This window comes from Lycorma delicatula, chromosome 1 (genome assembly GCF_047948215.1).
Source record: "Lycorma delicatula isolate Av1 chromosome 1, ASM4794821v1, whole genome shotgun sequence".
Taxonomy (NCBI): Eukaryota; Metazoa; Arthropoda; class Insecta; order Hemiptera; family Fulgoridae; genus Lycorma; species Lycorma delicatula.
Window position 1 is genome coordinate 36,589,310 of NC_134455.1, and position 24,851 is coordinate 36,614,160.

The following is a 24,851-nucleotide window of genomic DNA, read 5'->3' on the forward strand; positions in this document are numbered from 1 at the left end:
ATAATTATGGGCTTATTATTAAGTGTGGTTGGTTCTAACGCTCCTGATAGAAGAGAAAGTTTAGTAATCATAACAATTAATATAATCAGCTCGTTCATTCTAATTATAAATATCTACTCGTTTGGAAAAATAATACCCAGTTTTTAAATCCTAATTAAATTCATTATTTTTAGTTACGTGTAACAAGTACGCTGTTGTAATAACAGCAATGGAAATGATAATTTTAGATTAGAGGATTTCCTTTGACTGGGTGCTTAAAAAAAGACGTAAAAGTCTAGCGTTAGTATTCTAAACAAAATTAAGTAGTAATTAATTTCTTCAATCTTAACTTCGCTGTTTTTTTGCAGCATTTTTTGTATCACTTTTAGAGTAACTGTAACCCGTAAAAAATATAAGATATTTTAGAAATCAAAACTTTTTGAAAAAGACTAAAATTTAAAAAAAATATATCGAGTTAACAAAAATGTTCTTTTTTTTAACATTATTAAAAATTACTATGGCAAAAGTGAATTAGAAATTTCTGTAGAAGTTGATTTTGCTACATGCGGAGAATCTCCACGTGCTAATATAAAATTTAGAATAATTTTTTACTTAAAATAAAAATAAAATTATTTTTATCGAATACATAATGTATTATTGTTCTTTTAAGTATATAAATACTTATATCTTTTAAGTATATAAGAATTGCGTGTTAGTATATAAATAAATAATTTGTTGAAATGTTTCCCCATTATTTAAAATTCTTAGGAATAATTTGGAATGCTTCTGAATTTTATCATTAATATGATCATTAATAAATAAAAAAAGTTTACAAAAACAAATTATTCTAAAAAACTTCAATTCAAAACACTGTACTTCGGACATAAAACCAACTGTCATTTCTCTGATCCTACAGTTTTAAGTTTTTAAGTGATGTTTAATAAATTGCAAAAATTTCTTATCTTTTAGTTCATTACTCCTCTGATATTGTCAGACAATATTCTCCCTAAGTCAGAGTTGACCTTAATTTCGTTTATTTGTTTTTTGTTGCCAGTCATTTAATCACTTTTTGGTTTGATATAATTCTTCTGATCTTAATTTGTGTACACGTTCTCTAGTTTTCAAATTTTCTCTCTTTATATTCATCATCCTCTTTTAATTTTTTTATTTTTCCTGTTTCTTCTTCTTCATCTTCTTGTCGTTTTTTTGATATATATTTCTTCATGTTATCTTTCTTTTCCTGTATGAGTGTTTATTTTCATTTTTGATTATTCATCAAATAATCCAATAATAAAAACTGAATATTTTACACCGTAAGGTCGAAATTAACATTTGTAACCCAGTATACAGGAGTTAACTAACCGGAATTGTTTAAATATTATTAACTTTTATTTATACGGCACAGAAATCTGAAACTTTTTTTAATCAGCAACTCACGAAGATACGAATAATACTGAACTAGTAATACGAGTAATAACGGAAATTTTACTCTGTCTTAATACTCGTATTTCATGTAAGAGATTGTTGAATTAATAATTGTATAAATATTTTATGTTAACAAAAACTAATATTTTTTGGCAATTGTGTAACTGTTCACTTATTAAAGAATTGGAGGATCGTATCTCACTTTCAAATGAAATAAGTTTAAATGAAGTCCAGCAAAAAATGTGTGTATGCAATTTAATAGGCGTACAAGGAAGTTATGTAGATTTTGTTATTCTAATTTTATGATTGCTAGATTTTACATCTTCATTTAAGTTTTTATTTTTTACATAATTATAGAATTCCGCGAACATTAACTTCTGGTATATTAGATTTTTTCTATAACTGTGCATGGTGTTTTTTTTTTTTACAATTATTATTTTGAGATGCTATAGACTATATACTATAACTATAGATCATTAAGGAGAAATAATAATGATAAACTATCCGGGTTAATAACGTTAAAGTTATGATTTAAGTTAATTTAATGATAATCAATAAGTAGGGTAATTAGACTATGCTATATTAAATAGAGAGTTTTAAGCTAATATTTAAAAAAAATATACTGATATAACATTAACTTATAAATACATTTTTTGTTCATTTTTTTTATTAGTCATTTGATTAGTTTGATGCACCTCTCCAAGATTCTCTTCTAGTGTTAGTAGTTTCATTTCGGTATACCTCCTTCATCGCACATCCCTAACAATTTGTTTTACATATTTCAAATGTTGCCTGCCTGCACAATTTTTCCCATCTACCTGTCCCACCAATATCAAAGTGACTATTCCAGGATGCCTCAATATGTGGCCTATTTGTCTCTCTCTTCTTTTAACTATATTTTTCCAAATGCTTCTTTTTTCATCGATTTGCCGGAACACCTCTTCATTTATCAATTTATCCATCCATCTTAATTTTAACATTCTCATATAACACCACATTTTAAAGACTTGTAATATTTTCTACTGAGGTACTTCGATTGTTCAAGTTCCACTTCCATATAAAGCTACGCTCCAAACATATACTTTCAAAAATGTTTTCCTGAAATTCAAATTAATTTTGTTGTAAGAAAATTATATTTGTGACTGAAAGCTTGTTTCGTCTGTGCTAGTCAGCAATTTACATTGCTCTTCTTTGTCCATCTTTAGTAATTCTACTTCCAAAATAACAAAGTTTTTCTACCTCCATAATCTTTTCTCTTCCTATTTTTATGTTCAGTGTAGTTCAGTGTAGTATTTCTACTACATTTCATTACTTTCATGTTGTTCTTGTTTATTTTCATGTGGTAGTTCTTGTGTAGGACTTCATCCATGCCATTTAATGTTTCTTCTAAATGTTTTTTACTTTCGGCTAGAATTACTATATCAGCATCTTTATCTTTTCACCTTGCACTGTTACTCCGGATCTAAATTTTTCTTTAACATAATTAACTGGTAGTGCCATGTAAAGATTTCAGGGGAACGGGGATAGGGAACATCCTTGTCAAACTCCCTTTTTTATTACCGCTTCTTTCTTATCTTCTTCGATTATTACTGTTGCAGTATGGTTACTATAAATTGCAATTGTTCTTCTATGTCTATACTTGAATTCTACATTTTTTAAAATGCTGAACATTTTATTCCAGTCTACATTGTCAAGTGTCTTTTCTACGTCTATAAATGCCACGCATGTTGGTTTGTATTTTTATAATCTTCCTTCTCCTATTAATCTGAGCGCTAAAATTGTTTCCCTTGTCCCTATGCTTTTCCTGAAACCAATTTGGTCTTTTCCAAACACTTCTTCCACTCTTCTCTCAATTCATCTGTACATAATTCTAGTTAAGATTTTTGATGCATGAGTAGTTAAGCTAATTGTTCTGTATTCTTCACATTTATCTACTCCTGCTTTCTTTGTTATCATGACAATAACACTCTTTTTGAAGTCTGACAGAACTACCCCTTTTTCATAAATATTACACACCAGTTTGTATAATCTATCTATCTCCTCACCTGCACTGAGCAGTAATTCTGCAGTTATTCAGTCTATTCCAGGAGCTTTTCTGTCATTCAAATCTTTTAATGCTCTCTTAAATTCAGATCTCAGTATTGTTTCACCACTTTCATCTTCTTCAACTTCCTCTTCTTCCTCTATAACACCAGTTTATAATTCATTTTCTCTGTATAACTCTCAATATATTCCACCCTCCTATCGATCTTTTCTTTCGTATTATAAATCGGTGTACCATCTTTCTTTAACACATTATTAATTTTAAGTTATGTAGCACAAAATTCTCCTTACATTCCTATATGCTCCGTCTGTTTTACCAATGATCATTTTTCTTTGCACTTCTGAACACTTTTCTTTAATCCACTCCTTTTTTGCTAATTTACACTTCCTGTTTATAATATTTTTTAACTGTTGATAGTTCCTTTTACCTTCTTCATCACTAGCATTTTTATACTTTCTACACTCATTGATCAGCTGCATATATCCTCTGATATATGGTTCTACCAGTTCTACAAGGTTCTACCAGTTCTCTTTGTTCCGCCTAAGTTTGCTTCTGCTGATTTAAGAAATTCCTTTTTAACATTCTCACATTCTTCTCCTCTTCTCAAGCTTTTCTAAATTCCACCAACTTATCTGACACCTTTTCTTCCAGTTTGTAAATCCTAATCTACATTTCATTGTCACTAAATGGTCACTATAAATATCTGCTCCAAGATATGCTTTGCAATCGATGAGTTGATTTCTAAATTTTTGATAAACCATGATATAATCTATCTGATACCTTGCAGTATTACCAGGCTTTTCCCATATGTATATTCTTTTATTATGATTTTTAAACTGGGTGTTAGCAATTAGTAAATTATACTTCGTGCTAAACTCAATAATTCGGTCCCCCTTTTCATTCCTTTTGCCCAGTCCATATTCCTCCACAATATTTCCTTCCTTGCCTTTTCTGATGCTTGCATTCCAATCTCCAATTATTATTAAATTTTCATCCCCTTTTATGTGTTTAATTGTTTTGTCAATTTCTTTGTATACACACTCAACCTCATCCTCATTATGGGCAGTTGTAAGCATATAGACATTAACAATCATCGACTTAGATTTGATTTTATCCTTATTTCAATGATTCCATCTAAGCTTTTTGAAATACTCTACTTTCCTACATTCTTGTTCATTAAGAAACTACTCCTTTCTTTCCTTTTCCTGTTTAGTTTCTGGGAATTACCGTTCAGGTATTACTTCAGAGGATGAGTGAGGAGGATATGTATTAGCGTAAATGAAGCATAATCTTGTAAAATCTCAGTTCGACCATTCCTGAGATGTGTGGTTAATTGAAACCCAACCACCACAGAACACCGGCATCCACGATTTAGTATTCAAATCTGTATAAAAGTAACTGTTTTTTATAAAAGAAACCTACTCCTGCTCCTGCATTCATTTGATGCTGAGTTAATCATTCTAAAATCATGTGACCAAAAGCCATTTTCCTCTTCCTACCAAACCTTGCTAATTCCTACAACATCTAAATTTAACCTATTCATTTTCCTCTTTAAATTTTCTAACCTACAACCATTTTAGATTTCTAATATTCCACGCTATGACTCGTAGAATATTATTTTTTAATGTAGTGGTGACCCCTTCCTTAGTAGTCTCCACCCGGAGATCCGATCAGGGGACTAGTTTACCTCTGGAATATTTTACCAAGGAAGGTGCCTCTATCTTTGTTACATGAAAATGCAGAGAACTACATTTTCTTGGAAAAAAAAACAACCATAATTTTCCATTGCTTTCAGCTAAGCAGTACTTCTGAGTACTGCGTATGATTGAGTGATGTTGATATGGCCGTTTAAATCCTTCTGACCTACGCCCTTAACAATAACTGAAAGAGCTGCTGCCCTCTTTCAGGAATCATTCCTTAGTTTGGCTCTCAACAGATACCTCTCTGATATGGATGTACCTTCGGGCTAGCTGCTCTGTATGAGCACTCAAGCTCCCTCACTATCGGCAAGGTCTCTTGATTCAAAGAGGGAGTTTTATTCATAATTTTCTAATTAATTATTATTATTATTGTTAATTTAAACTCATTTGCTCCACAGGCATGTGTATAAATTTAATTACGTTATAATAGATACGGATAAACACTTACATTCTAATAAAGACTAACTCACCTGTGAATATCCTTCAATAAAAAAACTGCCTTAATTTCATTAAATACAGCTAGTATTTTGTTTCATGTTCTTAACCGTTAACTTTTATTTAACTTTGCTCACTATTTTAGTGGTATACTGCTAGTTAAAATTATTTCAATAATACATTATAAATAAATACCAATTTATAACGTTATATATTTTATCAGTACCCTAATTCTTTCAACTACAATAGCATAATCCCTTACAATTACCATAATAAAATAAAATCTATCATCATTATCTTTTATATAAATATAATTTTGAAGAGTATTATGTAGAGAGCTCTTCAGTTACTTCTTACTTGTTCTTTAAAATCTTTAAACATTTTCCATAATACTATTTTGATTGAATTTATGGTAAATGAATTTTATAACTGTATCATTTACTTATTTGAATACAAATAATTTCGTATCTGCATCATTCCTTTTAAAATATAAATTCCTTGAAAAATAAATTACTACTTAATAAAAACTTTCTTCTATTTTTATTTTCTTTTCCTACGAATGTATTTATGAAAAATTTAATAATATAAATAATATCTTTAAAAATATTTTATGTTCAAATCCTATTGTAAATTTACGGTACTTTTATGTTTAGTTAATTTCATTATGGTTTTTAATCGCTTAAAAATACTAAATTTAAAAATAAATTATTTTATTTTCCCTCTCTTAACGCTGGTACCAACAAATTAAATATTTAATTTTTAAAGAAAAAAGACTGCTGAAAAACAAAAAAAAACAATTTTTTTACGAAGCTAAATCGATAGCTATCATTTTAACGTAATGAGAATTAACTAACAAACTAGTAGATTTGAATAACGAGAACTAGATAATTACTTAATTATAAAAATTCATAGATCAAGATAAATAACTGTTATTTTAATATATTCTTAAGAACGTAAAAAAAAATCTTTGTGTTAAATTATGATGATAATGTGCTGAATAATAATGATAAAGTTGATGGTGGTGTTATTTTATTTCTTATTTTTTTTTCTTTTTTCGTACACAATTTTATTCCGTTACCAAAATTTGTTAACACTTTGAGTGCCACCTATACAGGAAGTAAAACGATTTAAATGACCAATTTTTTTTCTCATATAATTTCATTCAGTATCACAAAAAATGTATTAGTAATAACTGTCACTCATTTGAGTAAAAAATACGATTTTAGCGATTGTTTCTTTGTGTGGTGACGCATTGGCTTCACGCGGCCAGTAACAGTTAAAACCTTTTCCCATCACAATGATCCGCGGTTGATTAGCGCTCCGCGAAAATATGTTGGTATCTGATTGCTTCCCTTCATAGTCTTACGCTACCCTGTTGTGAAAAAAATTTCAAAAAATTACAGTATATAAAGAGATTTAACAGATTCTGACAAAAAAAACCAAATCAAGAGTTATTGCTCACCTCTGAGACGTGAAGTGAAGTGGTACAGAAAACTTGCTGTATAATTGCTTCTTAATTGCTTGTTAAGAAAGCAGGGGCAGATAAATGTGAAGAATACAGAACAATTAGTTTAACTAGTCATGCATCAAAAATCTTAACTAGAATTCTATACAATTCTATAGTAGAATTCTATATGGAAGAATTGAGAGGAGAGTGGAGGAAGTGTTAGGAGAAGACCAATTTGGTTTCAGGAAAAGTATAGGGACAAGGGAAGCAATTTTAGGCCTCAGATTAAAAGTAGAAGGAAGATTAAATAAAAACAAAACGACATACTTGGCGTTTATAGACCTCGAAAAAATGCATTGAATAACGTAGACTGGAATAAAATGTTCAGCATTTAAAAAAAATTAGGGTTCAAATACAGAGATAGAAGAACAATTGCTAACATGTACAGGAACCAAACAGCAACAATAACAATTGAAGAACATAAGAAAGAAGCCCTAATAAGAAAGAGAGTCCGACAAGGATGTTCCCTATCTCCGTTACTTTTTAATCTTTACATGGAACTAGCAGTTAATGATGTTAAAGAACAATTTAGATTCGGAGTAACAGTACAAGGTGAAAAGATAAAGATGCTACGATTTGCTGATGATATAGTAATTCTAGCCGAGAGTAAAAAGGATTTAGAAGAAACAATGAACGGCATAGATGAAGTCCTACGCAAGAACTATCGCATGAAAATAAACAAGAACAAAACAAAAGTAATGAAATGTAGTAGAAATAACAAAGATGGATCACTGAATGTGAAAACAGGAGGAGAAAAGATTATGGAGGTAGAAGAATTTTGTTATTTGGGAAGTAGAATTACTAAAGATGGACGAAGCAGGAGCGATATAAAATGCCGAATAGCACAAGCTAAACGAGCCTTCAGTAAGAAATATAATTCGTTTACATCAAAAATTTATTTAAATGTCAGGAAAAGATTTTTGAAAGTATATGTTTGGAGTGTCGCTTTTTTATGGAAGTGAAACTTGGACGATCGGAGTATCTGAGAAGAAAAGATTAGAAGCTTTTGAAATGTGGTGCTATAGGAGAATGTTAAAAATCAGATGGGTGGATAAAGTGACAAATGAAGAGGTATTGCGACAAATAGATGAAGAAAGAAGCATTTGGAAAAATACAGTTAAAAGAAGAGACAGACTTATAGGCCACATACTAAGGCATCCTGGAATACTCGCTTTAATATTGGAAGGACAGGTAGAAGGGAAAAATTGTGTAGGCAGGCCACGTTTGGAATATGTAAAACAAATTGTTAGGGATGTAGGATGTTGAGGGTATACTGAAATGAAACGACTAGCACTAGATAGGGAATCTTGGAGAGCTGCATCAAACCAGTCAAATGACTGAAGACAAAAAAAAAATTTCTTCTTGGAACCAATGTAATAAATGCGCTATACTTATACAATCAGCTTACAAATGGAAACATGCAAATCATCGCATTCAAAGAAGAATTAGTCGAAGAACTGACAGGAATCAACGTTAGTGCCGTTCCTCCTCCACCGACACCAGCAGACCAACCTCACCGCCTTGTCGATGTTGGCAGACAAGGAAGAAGGCGATGTCATAAATGTTATGAAAAAAAGTCAAAGGCCGAAGGCAGGAAGATTGCCATGCGAAAAACTACTCAAACCAAATATAAATGTGTGATGTGTGAAAAACACTTTTGTTTGGACTGTTTTTTTGGTGTACATAAATATTTTGTCTGAAAAGTTAATTTTTTTTTATTTTCATGTTGAAATTTTATTATCTATATTTTATTTTCAAGCAGATTTTCTGCAGTTGCTTTTGTATAGTTTTTGTCGATAAAAATAACATCGTATTGTAATACTGATATTCTGCATTATTTGATTACATTTATCATACAGTAATAGCCGTGTGACACCAATGTGGACTAGCTATCAACAGGCCAATAACAGTTTCACGACATACTGGCCATGCTCTTTCACTTGCCATGTGTTTTAATAGGAACTATGAAACCAAAGCGGAGTTACACGGCCATTTAACTAAACCTAACATGTGGTGACACATTCGACTCACGCGGCCATTAGATCTGTAACTCTGTGAATCCACGTTGGACTCACGTGGCACTCGAAGTGTTTTAAAAACCAAAGAAAATCTAAAGAAAAAGATCTTTTGATTACTTTTTAACTTATTCGACAACCTTCGTGTGAAGTGAAGAAATCTATAATTAGTAAAAATATTTTCTAGTTTTCATCAGTAATTAAAAATAATAATAATTTCTTCACCAATGAAAAAAACGGGTTTCCAGTGATATTTTATAAATAGAAAACTAAAGAATTTGATTCTGCAAAAACGTGGGGTTCATCATTTAGAATTTCTAGTACATTGACAAGGTTAGATTTATTTAAAAATAAATAATACATTTTGAATACTGATTATGTAATTTAGTATTTAAAAAGGTTTTTTAAATTTTAATTAATATTGTGATTATATAAAATAATAAATTTCTGCTTAATACAACGAAAATAAATAATATAAAAGAACTATAAATTATTGCTGTAGGGTAATATTGTCATAGTTAACAATCTATACTTTTTTTTTTGTCTTCAATAATTTGACTGGTTTGATGCAGCTCTCCAAGATTCCCTATCTAGTGCTAGTCGTTTCATTTCAGTATACCCTCTACATCCTACATCCCTAACAATTTGTTTTACACATTCCAAACGTGGCCTGCCTACACAATTTTTCCCTTATACCTGTCCTTCCAATATTAAAGCGACTATTCCAGGATGCCTTATTATGTGGCCTATAAGTCTGTCTCTTCTTTTAACTATATTTTTCCAAACGCTTCTTTCTTCATCTATTTGCCGCAATACCTCTTCATTTGTCACTTTATCCACTCATCTGATTTTTAACATTCTCCTATAGCACAGCATTTCAAAAGCTTCTAATCTTTTCTTCTCAGATACTCCGATCGTCCAAGTTTCACGTCCATATAAAGCGACGCTCCAAACATACACTTTCAAAAATCTTTTCCTGACATTTAAATTAATTTTTCATGTAAACAAATTATATTTTTTATTGAAGGCTCGTTTAGCTTGTGCTATACGGCATTTTATATCGCTCCTGCTTCGTCCATCTTTAGTAATTCTACTTCCCAAATAACAAAATTCTTCAACCTCCATAATATTTTCTCCTCCTATTTTCACATTCAGTGGTCCATCTTCGTTATTTCTACTAAATTTCATTACTTTTGTTTTCTTCTTGTTTATTTTCATGATATTACGCTTAATACTTTGTAAGTGTAACCTTCGATTTTTATCGTATCCGTGGACACACTTTCCATATTATTATTAAATTAACTTTTTTTATTTCTCCATCAAGTAATTCAAATAGTTCTAATTGTAGAATAAAGATTTTATCAATCAAATTTATTTATATTCTATGTAATAAATTTTTGTGCCATATTTGCAACACTTTCATACCGTTCTTGTTTTTTATTTTATTAGCAACTATAATCTCTTGTAGACTAATACTTTTTTTTAAAAAAAGTAATGGGAATTAAAAAAATTGTTTCATCAGTTCTTTCATTTACATAAGAGCATTTGTTATTAAAACAAGCTGTAGTATATTTTCTTTTAAATTTTATTATTTCCAGCACATTATCAAGTTTATGTACGAGATAATTCGTAAATTCAAAGGCGCCGTTAACTACTGCTACCTAGCGATGCGATTCGTAAATCCACATTTTTGAGAAACTAGTACTGCTACCTAGCGGCGCGATTCGTAAACCAACCTTTTTGAGGAAAAAGTGATATATATTCGAATCCTGCGGTTCATCAAATAGAATAAAAAAAAGTTGTCTAACAAAATTCGAGGTATTTTATTTTTTGAAAGTACTCTTTATTACAAATCTAATTGATCTGAAATATAATGTTTTTACGCTTATTTTTTTATTTTTTCCCCATTTTTAATTCACTTTTGGGTTGGGTCATGCTTAGAACTGTAAATATAGTACGTTGACTTCATCGTGCCGTCTAGTTCTGCGGACTCTTACCGGTGAAATTCTAATGAACTTCTTGACCTTGATATTCATCTTATATACTAATTTATTTGGTTATTGAATCTAACGAAACTAGTTAAAAAATATGAAATTATGCAAAAAGGTTTCAAATATATAAACAGATGTTTTAGTGTTAAGAATTTATATCAGAATAAAGACCAAAATATTTGAAAAAGAACAGCGTAAAGTAGATTAAATTAAGAATTAAATTTGTCATTGTAATAAAAATAGTGTATAAGTTATATAAAATTACACATACGTGATACATTACATCGCATTTATCTTAAAACTACGCCTTAAAAATTATTTAACATAGTTACCGCTTAGAGGTATAAAACACCAGAGCGTATAGTCTCAACTTAAAATAATAATAATAAGAAAACGGCGCCGTACATCGTTATGCTGAGCCCACTGCTAGTGCTTCGCAGGCAATGCCTGCGACCACTGCTGCTGGAAAACCGGGACAGCGCTTAAAATGGACAGAGGAAATGAACTAGCACATCATGCGCTGTTACTACACAATAACTAGGTTGGAAAACGACAAGACAGGGTACATTGTATCAGCAGTTCATACATAAATTTCCGCAGTACTCAAACTTAACAGAACAACGAACTGCAGACCAAAAGCGGGTCATTGAGAAAAACAACCGGATCCCGACGAACGCGCTAGAGAAAATAAAGAATGAAGTCAGAGAAGTATTGGACCAAAGAAGTGAGCAAGATCAACCAATAGGACAAGAACCGGGAAGGCTAACACCAAATATTGTCGACGATAACACCAACGATAATGAGAATGCAAAAGTGATCGCGCCACAAACGCTAGTCGGCAGGCTCCACAGAATATACTGAGAAATATAAATCAAAATGACTCGGTGGAAGGAGTAAAAAAAGAATTACAAAGATCACTAATGGAATACAATGGACTGGGACCCCCTCAACGACCACGATTACCTAAATTGGTGTATCGAAAGAATACCTCAACACTAATACACATGGTAAATAAAGAAATCGAACATAAAATCTCAGAAGTAATAGAAGCGGAAGAATCTAATAGAATAAGTTTAGAAGAAATAAATGACTTAATTTACTGTGGGGCGGTAGCCGTTGTAGGAAGCAACTCGCAAAAAATATTAACAATACCAAAGTCCAGGAACAAAAATGTTAACCCACGTTGGCAGCAAAGGTTTGAAAATAAAATAGAAAAGATACAGAAAGAAGTCGGAAAATTATAAGCGTACAGGAAAGGAAAGGTCAGATTAAGGATAAAACGAGAGGTGAATGCATTAGAAATGAAAAAGCAAAAGCTAGCTGCCCTCACAACACGATTGAGACGATACAAGAAGTCAAACAGAAGAAAATAAAAATTTTGAACAAAATGAGAGATTGTTTTACCGAAAATTATCAGTGGAGAAAAACAGTAACTCTGAACTACCATCCCAAGAAGAAATGGAAAAAATTTGGAAAAACATCTGGTCGAGAAGCACAGAACATAATAAAAATGCCGCCTGGATAAAAGCAGAAGATGAAAAATGGAGGAACATCGTAACAATGGGTTGCAGTAAGATCACAGTCAATGATGTGAGGAAAGAAGTTAGGCACGTTCAGAATTGGAAGTTGCCAGGATCGGATAAGGTGCATAACTTTTGGCTGAAAAAGTTTGATGTAGCGTACCCAGTGTTGATAGAGGCATATAATTGAACATCCAGAGAATACATCTAAGTGGTTAACAGAGGGGATAACATTTTTTTGCCTAAAAGTAATAACAAGAAAGACCCAGCTCAATATAGACTCATAACAAGCCTTCAGACAACATATAATTATTGACAGGAATTATTGCCGACAAAATATACAAGCACCTGGAAACCAACAAAGTCCTCCATTTGGAGCAGAAGGGATGTGCAAAAGCCGCAAGGGGGAGCAAAGAACAAATAATCATAGATACGGTAATCACCCAACAAGCCCGATACACTAAAAGGAATCTGTGGATAGCCTATATGAACTATAAAAAGGCATTCGATAGTGTGCGCACTCGTGGCTGACGAAGATCTTAGAAACTTATCAAGTTGATGAAAAGACGATTAGGTTCTTGAGGCATGCAATGGGTGCTTGGAGCACGATACTAATTGAAAAAAGTGGAACAAGAAAAATACAAAGAGAACCCATAAATATAAGTAAAGGAATATTTCAAGGGGACGCCCTGAGCCTGCTCTGGTTCTGGGTATCAACCCGCTCTGAAGCATACTAAAGGAGGCAAGATACGGTTACAATATAAAATCGCGAGCAGGAGATTACAAACTGGCACACCTATTCTACATGGACGATTTAAAGATTTATGGAGGGACTGAACATCAGCTGCAGCAACTGATCAAACTTGTCGAAATGTTCAGCGAAGACATTAAAATGGAAGTAGGAATAAGTGCAAGATAAACGCCATTGTGAAGGGAAAGTTCCACCAGGCGCAACATTACGACCTGCAAGCCCAGTGTAGCATAGAAGCTATTAAAGAGGAGGATATGTACAAGTACCTAGGGTTCGATCAAACGATAAAATTGGAGTACAAAGCCATTAAGGAAAAACTTAAGAAAACGTATGAAAAGAGATTAAAATTAATTTTAAAATCGAAACTTAATGGAGGAAATAAAGTGAAGGCAGTGAATAAATACGCAGTACCAGAACTCACGTATGCGTTAGTTATAATAAAATACAGTGAAGAAGAGTTAGACTGGTTGAACAGACTCACTAGAAAAATATTCTACCAAGAAAAGTCCCACCACATCCACTCGTCTAAAGAAAGATTCACGCTCCTGAGAAAGGAAGGTGGAAGAGGAGTGCTCGATATTAAAAATCTATGCTGCGGCCAGAACGAAAACTTAAGAGATTACTTACATAGCAAGCAACACCCCTTCTATCAAGCCATCGTAGCGGCACACCAAAACTATACTCCATTAAACCTATCCAACAGGACTAGCAAGTAGAACACATGAAAGAGAAGCAATGCCGATAAAATTCTAGATTGGGGAAGAAAAGAGCTGCATCGGTGATATAGGCACCGTCTAGAGGAGGAAGTAGTCGACAAAGCAGCTTCAAATAATTGGCTTGTGCAAGGAAAGTTACATTCCGAGACGGTGGGGTTTATATGTAGCATACAGGATCAAGTAGCAGCAACAACAAAATTATAAGAGAGTTATTATTAAAGAAAATATCAACAACAAATGTAGGCTATGTATGCAACACAATGAAACAATAGACCATATTATCACTGGCTGTCCGATTCTAGCTCCGACGGAGTACACCAGGAGGCGTAACAACGTGTCAAAAATTGTACACATGGAACTCTGCAATAGATACAAGTTGGAGTTTCAAAAAAATTCTACTATACATATGAGCCAGCCTCCTTTTTGGAGAACAACGCAAAAATTTTCTGGAATCAGGGAATTGTAACAGCAAAACCCATCAACTGTAATAAGCCAGATATAGTAGTAGTTGATAAAATGAAAAAAAGTAACTTACCTAATAGACGTAGCCATTCCATCAAGTAACAACATCAACATTAAACACAACGAGAAGCTACAGAAATATACAGATCTTGCTTCTGAAATTAAAGAAATGTGGGATCAAAAAGAAGGGAATAATACCATCTACTTTGCACAATAGTTTTGAAAAACTGAAGATCCAATGGAAGACCAACGCGCTAATGCAAAGGAGCGTGTTAATTGACACCTGCCATGTTGTCCGGAAGGCACTTAGTCAACAATAGCAAGCCTTATCTCGTTGGTATAAATTACTCCGAGTATAAGGAATGTCACCGGCAAAAGTAAAAGCTGTGAAAGTGTGGGATAATAATAATAATAATTATAACAACAATAAAAACATTAAAATAGACAAAAGTTTATTTTAATTCTGAGGCAAGGACGTAAAATAATGAAATATTGACAGTTTTGATGGACGAAGATGGACGAAGCAGGAGCGATATAAAATGCCGAATAGCACAAGCTAAACGAGCCTTCAGTAAGAAATATAATTTGTTTACATCAAAAATTAATTTAAATGTCAGGAAAAGATTTCTGAAAGTGTATGTTTGGAGTGTCGCTTTATATGGAAGTGAAACTTGGACAATCGGAGTATCTGAGAAGAAAAGATTAGAAGCTTTTGAAATGTGGTGCTATAGGAGAATGTTAAAAATCAGACGAGTGGATAAAGTGACAAATGAAGAGGTATTGCGGCAAATAGATGAAGAAAGAAGCATTTGGAAAAATATAGTTAAAAGAAGAGACAGACTTACAGGCCACATACTAAAGCATCCTGGAATAGTCGCTTTAATATTGGAAGGACAGGTAGAAGGGAATAATTGTGTAGGCAGGCCACGTTTGGAATATGTAAAACAAATTGTTAGGGATGTAGGATGTAGAGGGTATACTGAAATGAAACGACTAGCACTAGATAGGGAATCGTGTAGAGCTGCATCAAACCAGTCAAATGACTGAAGACAAAAAAAAAGAACAAGACAGTTTTGACTTATTCAACAACATGATTTCAGAAGTTATTAATCAACACAAGTTGTGAATCGTCGATCAGTAAGCTTTCAAAATTTGAAATCAAACCAAACATGAGCAATCTTTTTAATGATGTTTTTAAGGATTTTAATGATTTATTTACGATCACTGGAAATTAAATTTATTTAATAACTTAAACCTTTTGAACCCACAAACGAACCAAATTTTATAATTAAACATTTTTAATAATTAATTGAAACCCGTTTTAGACAAGTTGAATATCAATTTTTTTTTTTATTCAGTATATCTTTGTTACTCGAATGTATATTTGTATGTTTATTTATTTCGAATTAATAAAGCATGTTAAGATGTGGTCTTTTTTGTGTATGTGTAGAATATCAAGATCGTTGTCAATTTCGGTATATTTGTTATTTATATCTTTGAGATGGTCGATTCGTTGTTGCTATGGAAGGATTTCAAGTATTCATTTTATCTTTGAAACTGAATCTCGTTTAATCGATGTTCGAGAACGCTGTACAGTCGGAACAGTTCAGTTTATATATTACACAGAATTTTGATTGTTTGCAGATTGTGCTCTCTGTGTAGTGATTGTTTTGTTTATTGTTCCAAAAGGGAATAGAAACAGTTGAAATTCATCACATATTTCGACCGCATTCTAAAAACGTGTCTGTTTAATTAAAAAAACTCCAACAGAAACTTAAGCAGATACCAGGGTGAATTTTGAAATCATTTTTAACCAAACAAGCAATTATTTTGTTTGGAAAAAGTAGTTAAAAGTTTACTATAATAAACATATTAATAAAAATATGTACAACTCTATCAAATATTATTGAATTTCTTATTATATAAAAATCTATTTACAAACCCCAAAAGTTAGGTAGATTGATAACAAACCTAAATTTTTTTTGCTTATTTTCATGCTACGAATTACTTTTGGCGTTTGTGAACTATCTTCCGACGCACTACGTGTAACTAGTTTAGTTGACGTAAGAATGAGAAAAAGATAGGCTATATTTTAGTGGCTGCCTATGCGTAACAATAATAAAGTAATGGTAGATTTCAATATTTATCAAGACGTAAAATAAAAAAAACTGGACTAGTCTTAATACAAAATTGTATGAGATAGATTTTCTTACTTTTTTCCAAAAAAATATTAAATATAAATTTACAGTGAACTAGCACAATAAAAGGAAAAGCGGTAGCAGAACGATATTACAAGTGTACAGCGTATTTCTCTCATGTTTTTTGTGTGTGTGTGTGTGTGTGTGTTTTACAGGATGGTTGAAAGGAGTGAGAGATCAAACAGATTATTCCATGGGATGTTGTACTTTCCGTACTTTTGTTCGTTTCTCATTTCATTTCATTTTTATACATTTCCCTAGAACCTTTGCAATATTTTCACTCTTTTATGTACTATGATTCTGTAAATATTAAAGAAAGAAAGATTAAAGTTGTAAAAGGTGAATTTTTGAATACGACAATTTATGTTAAAAATAAATTAAATGTCTTTATTGTTTTAATTAGATAACTAGATATCAATGAAAAATAGAGAAAGATTGCTCGTTGATGTACATCTATAGCCAAGCCATACTCATCCTCTATTTATTTCTCTCTTATTTTTTAATCTTTTAACTCAATTAAATTAATCTAAACGAACAACTTTAAAACCGACAACGTATTGCTTTTACATTTGTATGATGGCCTTTTTAACTTTCATAAAAAAATAAACTCATTTTATTAGATTAAGAAAGATATAAGACAAAAACATAATGCAAAAAACTGTAGCAAGATCTTTAAAACTCTAACACTAACAGATGATTAAACTTACGGAAGAAAAAATAAATTAAAGTAATAAATTGATTTTTACGAAGATTAGAATGAATTTATTAAAAAGGAGACCGGTCATTAACATTATAGAATACTCCATGTTGTGAGAAAAACAAAAAAGTTATTGTGTCTATTAAAATAACAGTCAGGTCTTTAGGCAAGATCTGTGTTAACTAAATACGGCATCTATACTACAGTTTCTAGCTGTAAATATTTTCTTACGGTTACAGAGTTTCTCGAGGTTATTACTCAGTCTAGTTGCGTCTTAAAATTTAATAACTTTTGAAATCAATTTAATTATATTTTTACGGATATACCTTATTTTAATAACATCGAATATATACGGAACGGGTGATAGAATAGGGGGCTGAAAGTAATAATCATAATTGCTGATATAATTTAAGCACAAGAAATAATACACGAGATTAAGTCTGTGTTTCCGTTTCGAATAAATTTTGTTAGCAAGTTAAAAAAGGACTAAAGTAATTGATAAAAAGCAGGTTTTATTATTTCCGCTGAAACTAGTTTAGTATCCTTTAACTAAAAGAAAAGGAATAGACTTAGAAAATATTTTTTATCACTCAAAAATGTATTTTACTTAATAAAACATGAACTTAATTGTCTAAAGTTTTTATTATTAGTTGTTTTATAGGGATTTACAGCTTTATTTATAAAGATTTTACATAAGGATGTAATGTACGTATTTAAAGAAAGGATTTTGAAGTTGTTTAACCTATTAAGGTACAATTCTAGAAGAATGAAGATTCGTCAAAAACAGAAACAGGAGTCAATGAGAAACTATTGAAGCATTGACTCCATCCAACCTTCTTAAGATCAGAATGGATTTAAATTCAACGCCTACGACAGAAATTTGAATTTATATGCCGAGTTCTTCATCAAAATATGAAATTAAATTTCCACGTACAATATGAATAAAAATAGTTACATATTACGATTGACTCATTTCCTTCAGAAAGAATTCTTCGATTTTTTTTGTTTTTTTTTTTATTTTTTTTAATTTTTTTTTTTAACTTATCTTGTTACTGCTGATATAAATAATTAATTTTTCTAGAAATTACAAATAACTCGCTTTTTTAAAATATAAATTTATTTTTCACTGAACATTTTGCAAAATTTTACTTCGCATTCTAAAGTTTATAAATGTCATGTAGGTAAATCAATTCATTTGATTACTTTTCTTCATATAGCTAGCTATTCTTTATATACTTCCATATTCCTTAATTTTGGCTTTTAATAATAATCTAAAGAATGAATTGCCTTCGTCTTACCCATGATATCTTCTGAAACCGATTTTCATCTTTATAATCTTCCTTTTGTAAGATACTCCTCTCGAGAAATATTCTTGATGTCGTTGGAAAATATCCTAGCTTGTAATTACGAAGAATGAGTTGTGTACCTGATAATACTATCAGATTTACGAAGCATCCGGAGACTTATTTTCACGTTTAAGTGTTCCATATTTCTTTAATGTGATAATAGTAAACGTTTTGAAAAGTGAGGGTACTTCTGAAGTATCGTCATTCGGCACTCACTTGTAGATCTTATTCAATCCTTGGCAGAAAAGTAATTCAGTTATTTCATCAGCTATCAATGCTGCTTTATATACAGAATGTATCATGAAGTTCTCCCGGAACTCTCATAATCGTTTTTACTCATAAAAATAATGGAAAAAATTCATATAAACTTACGTCCTAAAATACTTCGTTTGCGAGTTACAGTTAGTGAAAGATTTCGCTCGGATTTCAGCTACCCCAGTGAAATGAGATCGTACTATAATTTTTAGGACGTTAATTAAAGAGCAGAATTTGTTGATTTTTTATGGTTTTTGACATGAAAAATTGAATAAAAAGGTCTAAAAATCGTATCTGCAGTAGTTTTTGAGAAATCTGTTTTTTTTTTGTCTTCAGTCATTTGACTGGTTTGATGCAGCTCTCCAAGATTCCCTATCTAGTGCTAGTCGTTTCATTTCAGTATACCCTCTACATCCTACATCCCTAAAAATTTGTTTTACATTTCCAAACGTGGCCTGCCGACACAATTTTTTCCTTCTATCTGTCCTTCCAATATTAAAGCCACTATTCCAGGATGCCTTAGTATGTGGCCTATAAGTCTGTCTCTTCATTTGTCACTTTATCCACCCATATGATTTTTAACATTCTCCTATAGCACCGCATTTCAAAAGCTTCTAATCTTTTCTTCTCAGATACTCCGATCGTCCAAGTTTCACTTCCATATAAAGCAACACCCCAAACATATACTTTCAAAAATCTTTTCCTGACATTTAAATTAATTTTTGATGTAAACAAATTATATTTCTTAATGAAGGCTCGTTTCGCTTGTGCTATTCGGCATTTTATATCGCTCCTGCTTCGTCCATCTTTAGTAATTCTACTTCCCAAATAACAAAATTCTTCTACCTCCATAATCTTTTTCCTCTTATTTTCACATTCAGCGGTCCATCTTTTTTATTTCTACTACATTTCATTACTTTTGTTTTGTTCTTGTTTATTTTCATGCGATAGTTCTTGCGTAGGACTTCATCTATGCCGTTCATTGTTTCTTCTAAATCCTTTTTACTCTCGGCTAGAATTACTATATCATCAGCAAATCATAGCATCTTTATCTTTTCACCTTGTACTGTTACTCCGAATCTAAATTGTTTTTTTACATCATTAACTGCTAGTTCCATGTAAAGATTAAAAAGTAACGGCTATAGGGAACATTCTTTTCGGACTCCCTTTCTTATTACGGCTTCTTTCTTATGTTCTTCAATTGTTACTGTTGCTGTTTGGTTCCTGTAAATGTTAGCAATTGTTCTTCTATCTCTGTATTTGAACACAATTTTTTTAAAAATGCTGAACATTTTATTCCAGTCTACGTTATCGAATGTCTTTTCTAGGTCTATAAACGCCAAGTATGTTGGTTTGTTTTTCTTTAATCTTCCTTCTACTATTAATCTGAGGCCTAAAATAGCTTTCTTGTCCCTATACTTTTCCTGAAACCAAATTGGTCTTCTCCTAACACTTCTTCCACTCTCCTCTCAATTCTTCTGTATAGAATTCTAGTTAAGATTTTAAATCTGGGGTAAAACTAATAAATTGTGATAAAAACCCTGTTTTTTATGTGTGACGTACAATAACTATGTTAAATGGTTGATAAAAACATAACAATTACAAACAAAACTAGTAGAGAATGTAATTCTCAACAACATGGTGCTATATATCTTGAATAAAACAAAGAAAAGTTAAAAATTGTATTTTATTTAGAAATGTAAATAAGTCATTTTTATTTTACAATTTCTAAGTAGTTTTCAGTTTTTTTGAATTTTTTTACAGAAATTTTCAACAGTATAAATTTTATTTTTACAAATTATTCACATCATCCAAAAAGCTTTTGCTTTATATATATTAAATAAGTACTTTTCTGACAAAAAAAGTAATGTACTATTTCTAAATAAAATTAGAATTTCTCTAACTTTCTTTGTTCAATTTATCTTACAGCATTTTGTTCATAATTAAATTCTCAAAGTTTTATTTAAAAGTTTTATGTGTTTATTACCCGTTTAATTATACCTCAAACATACCCAAATTTATTGGTTTTCACCATAGATTTCTCAAAAACTACTGCAGATACGGTTCTGGGACCTATTTTATTCGGGTTTTCAAGTAAAACACCATAAGAAATCACTAACTCTGTCCTTAATTAACGTTCTAAAAATTTCAGTACCACCTCATTTCAGCAGAGTAGCTGAAATCCGAGCGAAATCTTTCACTAGCCGTAACTCGCAAACGAAGCATTTTAGAATATATGTTAATGTAAACTTTTTCCATTATTTTCTAACAAGTAAAATAGGTTATGAGAATCCCGGGAGAACTTCGTGGTACACTGAATATATATTTTTTTAATTTTTAGAACTCAATTCAGATCTTAATTTAGTCGTCTCTAAAATCACAGGAAGTTTCTCCTTCATCGTACTTGGTTAAATACTAAAATCAATATTTTGTTTCAGAATTTCTGCGCTTATCTATTATTTATGACACCGTTTATTATTTTTTTCTGCCCTCATTCATGGTTTTTTTTTTTTTTATAAAAGCATCTGCAACTAATTTAAACCGCCTTTGCCCTTTTTGCAAAATTGGGAAAACTAATTCATATTTGGTAGTAGAAATAACAAAGAAGGACCACTGAATGTGAAAATAGGAGGAGAAAAGATTATGGAGGTAGAAGAATTTTGTTATTTGGGAAGTAGAATTACTAAAGATGGACGAAGCAGGAGCGATATAAAATGCCGAATAGCAAAAGCTAAACGAGCCTTCAGTAAGAAATATAATTTGTTTACATCAAAAATTAATTTAAATGTCAGGAAAAGATTTTTGAAAGTATATGTTTGGAGTGTCGCTTTATATGGAAGTGAAACTTGGACGATCGGAGTATCTGAGAAGAAAAGGTTATAAGCTTTTGAAATGCGGTGGTATAGGAGAATGTTAAAAATCAGACGGGTGGATAAAGTGACAAATGAAGAGGTATTTCGGCAAATAGATGAAGAAAGAAGCATTTGGAAAAATATAGTTAAAAGAAGAGACAGACTTATAGGCCACATACTAAGGCATCCTGGAATAGTCGCTTTAGTATTGGAAGGACAGGTAGAAGGAAAATATTGTGTAGGCAGGCCACGTTTGGAATACGTAAAACAAATTGTTAGGGATGTAGGATGTAGAGGGTATACTGAAATGAAACGACTAGCACTAGATAGGGAATCTTGGAGAGCTGCATCAAACCAGTCAAATGACTGAAGACAAAAAAAAAAATTTGGTTAATTCGATCTTACTCATGAACCTTCTTTTTCCTTTGTTTCCCATGTTGCATGATATTTCAATTATTAAAATCCAGATTTCTACCGTACACGTTAAATTGAAATCCATTTTGGTTAAATAATTTTGTTCTTGATTAACAATGGTTTTGATCGGAACAGTTTATTCATTGTTATCTAATTATTATTATTATTATTGTTGTTGTTGTTGTTGTTAACTAATTATTTAGTTTATTCTTACTCTTGGAATTGACGTTGGGTTTATCATCAAACTAAATTTGTCATCATCGACATCAGTTTTCTCATTACACAAGAATTGCATGATGAAGACAGAACGACTGGAAAGCTTGAATCATTCACCTACTTTAGAAAAGAAATCGGACGAAAAGTCTTAATAAGTTGTTCCGCTCATTAACCAAGCAAACTCGCTTTTAACAACAAACATAACCTGTTAATAGTATTAAAAGAAACTCAGAAAAACAACTAACCTCAGATATATCATGAAATAACTTTTTAAGAAGGGTGTTATGATGGAAGTGAGAATTTGGTGCAGATATGCAAAAGAGAAAAACTGAATAATAACTTTTTAAACGTATTTGCAAAACAGTGAAAATCGGTCGGGTAGACAGAATGAAATGTTGCTGAGGAACGAGAAGATAAGATTATGACATAGGATATAATAAGTAGAAGCAGAAGAAGGTACGGCAGAAGATCGGGAATTTTATAAGGAATGAAGATTTAAGAAAGATCTAAAGATATTGTAAAAGGGGAGGAAACAGGCGCAGATCAAACCTAAATTATATTGTACAGGTGGTGAAGAACATCATCTGAATCATTTACACACTGTGTGAAAGAAAGTTGTTAAAAATGATAAAACATAAAAAAATCAGCAAATCTATTTTAGAAAAAATACAAAAGTATTTACATTTAAGTCAAAAATACAAAAGTCAAAAATTTCCGGCCGAAACCCTTTCTGTAGTACCACTAATTTCTATTTAATATCACAAAATTCTAATTTCTTACTCGAAAAAGTTCTCGTTATTTTCTGATTATTTTCTATTAAATAATCATCAAACAGAGATCGGTTTGTTGAATGTTTTACCTACTTGGATTTCATCATTTTTAAAAGAAAAAATGAATGAGAAGAGGACTTTTCCTAGAGAATTCGGTTGTAATTTTTATTGATTTTAATCCTGCAGTATTCTAAGCTTAACATTTGAACACGTAAGCTAAAAATATTAGAAATTTTTAAATTAAATTTTAATATTAAGTAAATTACGAAAAATCCGTTAACATTTACGATAAATATAAAATGTATCCAGTTTGTATGTAAAATATATATTAAAAAAGAATAAAATGTAGTAGTTGATGCAAAGTAATTTGTTACAGTAGGCCTAGTGTTACTGTAATTTAATTGACTACTGATTAGTTACTGGCTACGTTCAATTTACATTAGTTTTGCCTACGTTTAAGCAGATACAATTACTTAAAGTTTTCGAAGTGGAGCTTAGTTTATTCCATTTTCAACATTTCCATTGGTTTGGTCGAAGTACAGTAATGTGGGACTGCAACTATTTCAGCATAATTATAAGTTGCTTTTTCATGTTCAAACTTGTTTCATATAATAGGAAATATACTTTTGTATAATTTATATTAATACTTGACAATTCCATTAATTATTGTAATCAGCAACGGTTATTAAACTTACCGATTTGTTACCGAGCTGTTTTACTTTGCACGGCAGATAAGCATGTGCGCCTAATTGTGTTGTTACGTTGGAACTGGCGTTTGGATCAAAGTACGGTCCTGTGTACAAACCGCTAAATGATCGTTTCAAATGTTTGCCTCCATCTACTCCCAGAACTGCTGAAATTAAAAACAAACAGAAAAAGTATATTAATTTCAATAGTTACCAGGAATGAATAATGTATCATATCATATGATAAAATTCTAATAAGCAAATACAGGATAACAACTAAAATAAAAAATACTGGAATTTAATACAGTAATTAAAAGTGTTTATGCATCTATAAGTAAATAAAAATCCAAGTTATTCATAATTATTCACTAAAAAAAATAATATTTCAAAAGTTTGTGTTTAAAATATATACTTACTTATGAATATCAATTTTTACTTAGATATTTGATATTATGTTGATTTGTTTATCCGGTTGTATAGCGTATTTTCTGTAATTTAATCAACAGAAAAGCAATAGGAAATGAAAAACTTATTTTTTTATTAGAATTTGTTTTTTATGTTTTTTTTTTAGTGAGAGCCATTGCTGTAAATAAATCATCTGACATCCGTTTATGTTAACTATAAAAGATAGTACTACTAAAGCTTTGAATAAGATATTAATCTTTACTTTTAATTTTTTATTCTGGTTACTTTAGTATTTTTTTTTTAGTAAAAACACTCAAATAGTTAGTTTATTGAATATTTTTTCTGCTCCAGAGATGAGACTATAATTTTCCGTTTTTATTGACGTTATTTTAAACCGAAAATACTAACAAATTGTTTTTAAAAATTAATCTCTATAATGAAGATAACAATTAGGATTAGTTGAGAGC

At 31.0% G+C, this 24,851-nt stretch overlaps 1 protein-coding gene across 1 annotated transcript in view; it reads right to left on the reverse strand.

Moving 5' to 3' along the window:
- LOC142317476 (uncharacterized) overlaps positions 1-24,851 on the reverse strand; it is a 92,687-nt gene that overhangs the window by 31,663 nt on the left and 36,173 nt on the right. The window contains exon 3 of the mRNA XM_075354042.1: positions 23,989-24,146. Within this exon, the coding sequence (XP_075210157.1) occupies positions 23,989-24,146 (158 nt within the window). The remainder of the gene's footprint in view (positions 1-23,988; positions 24,147-24,851) is intronic.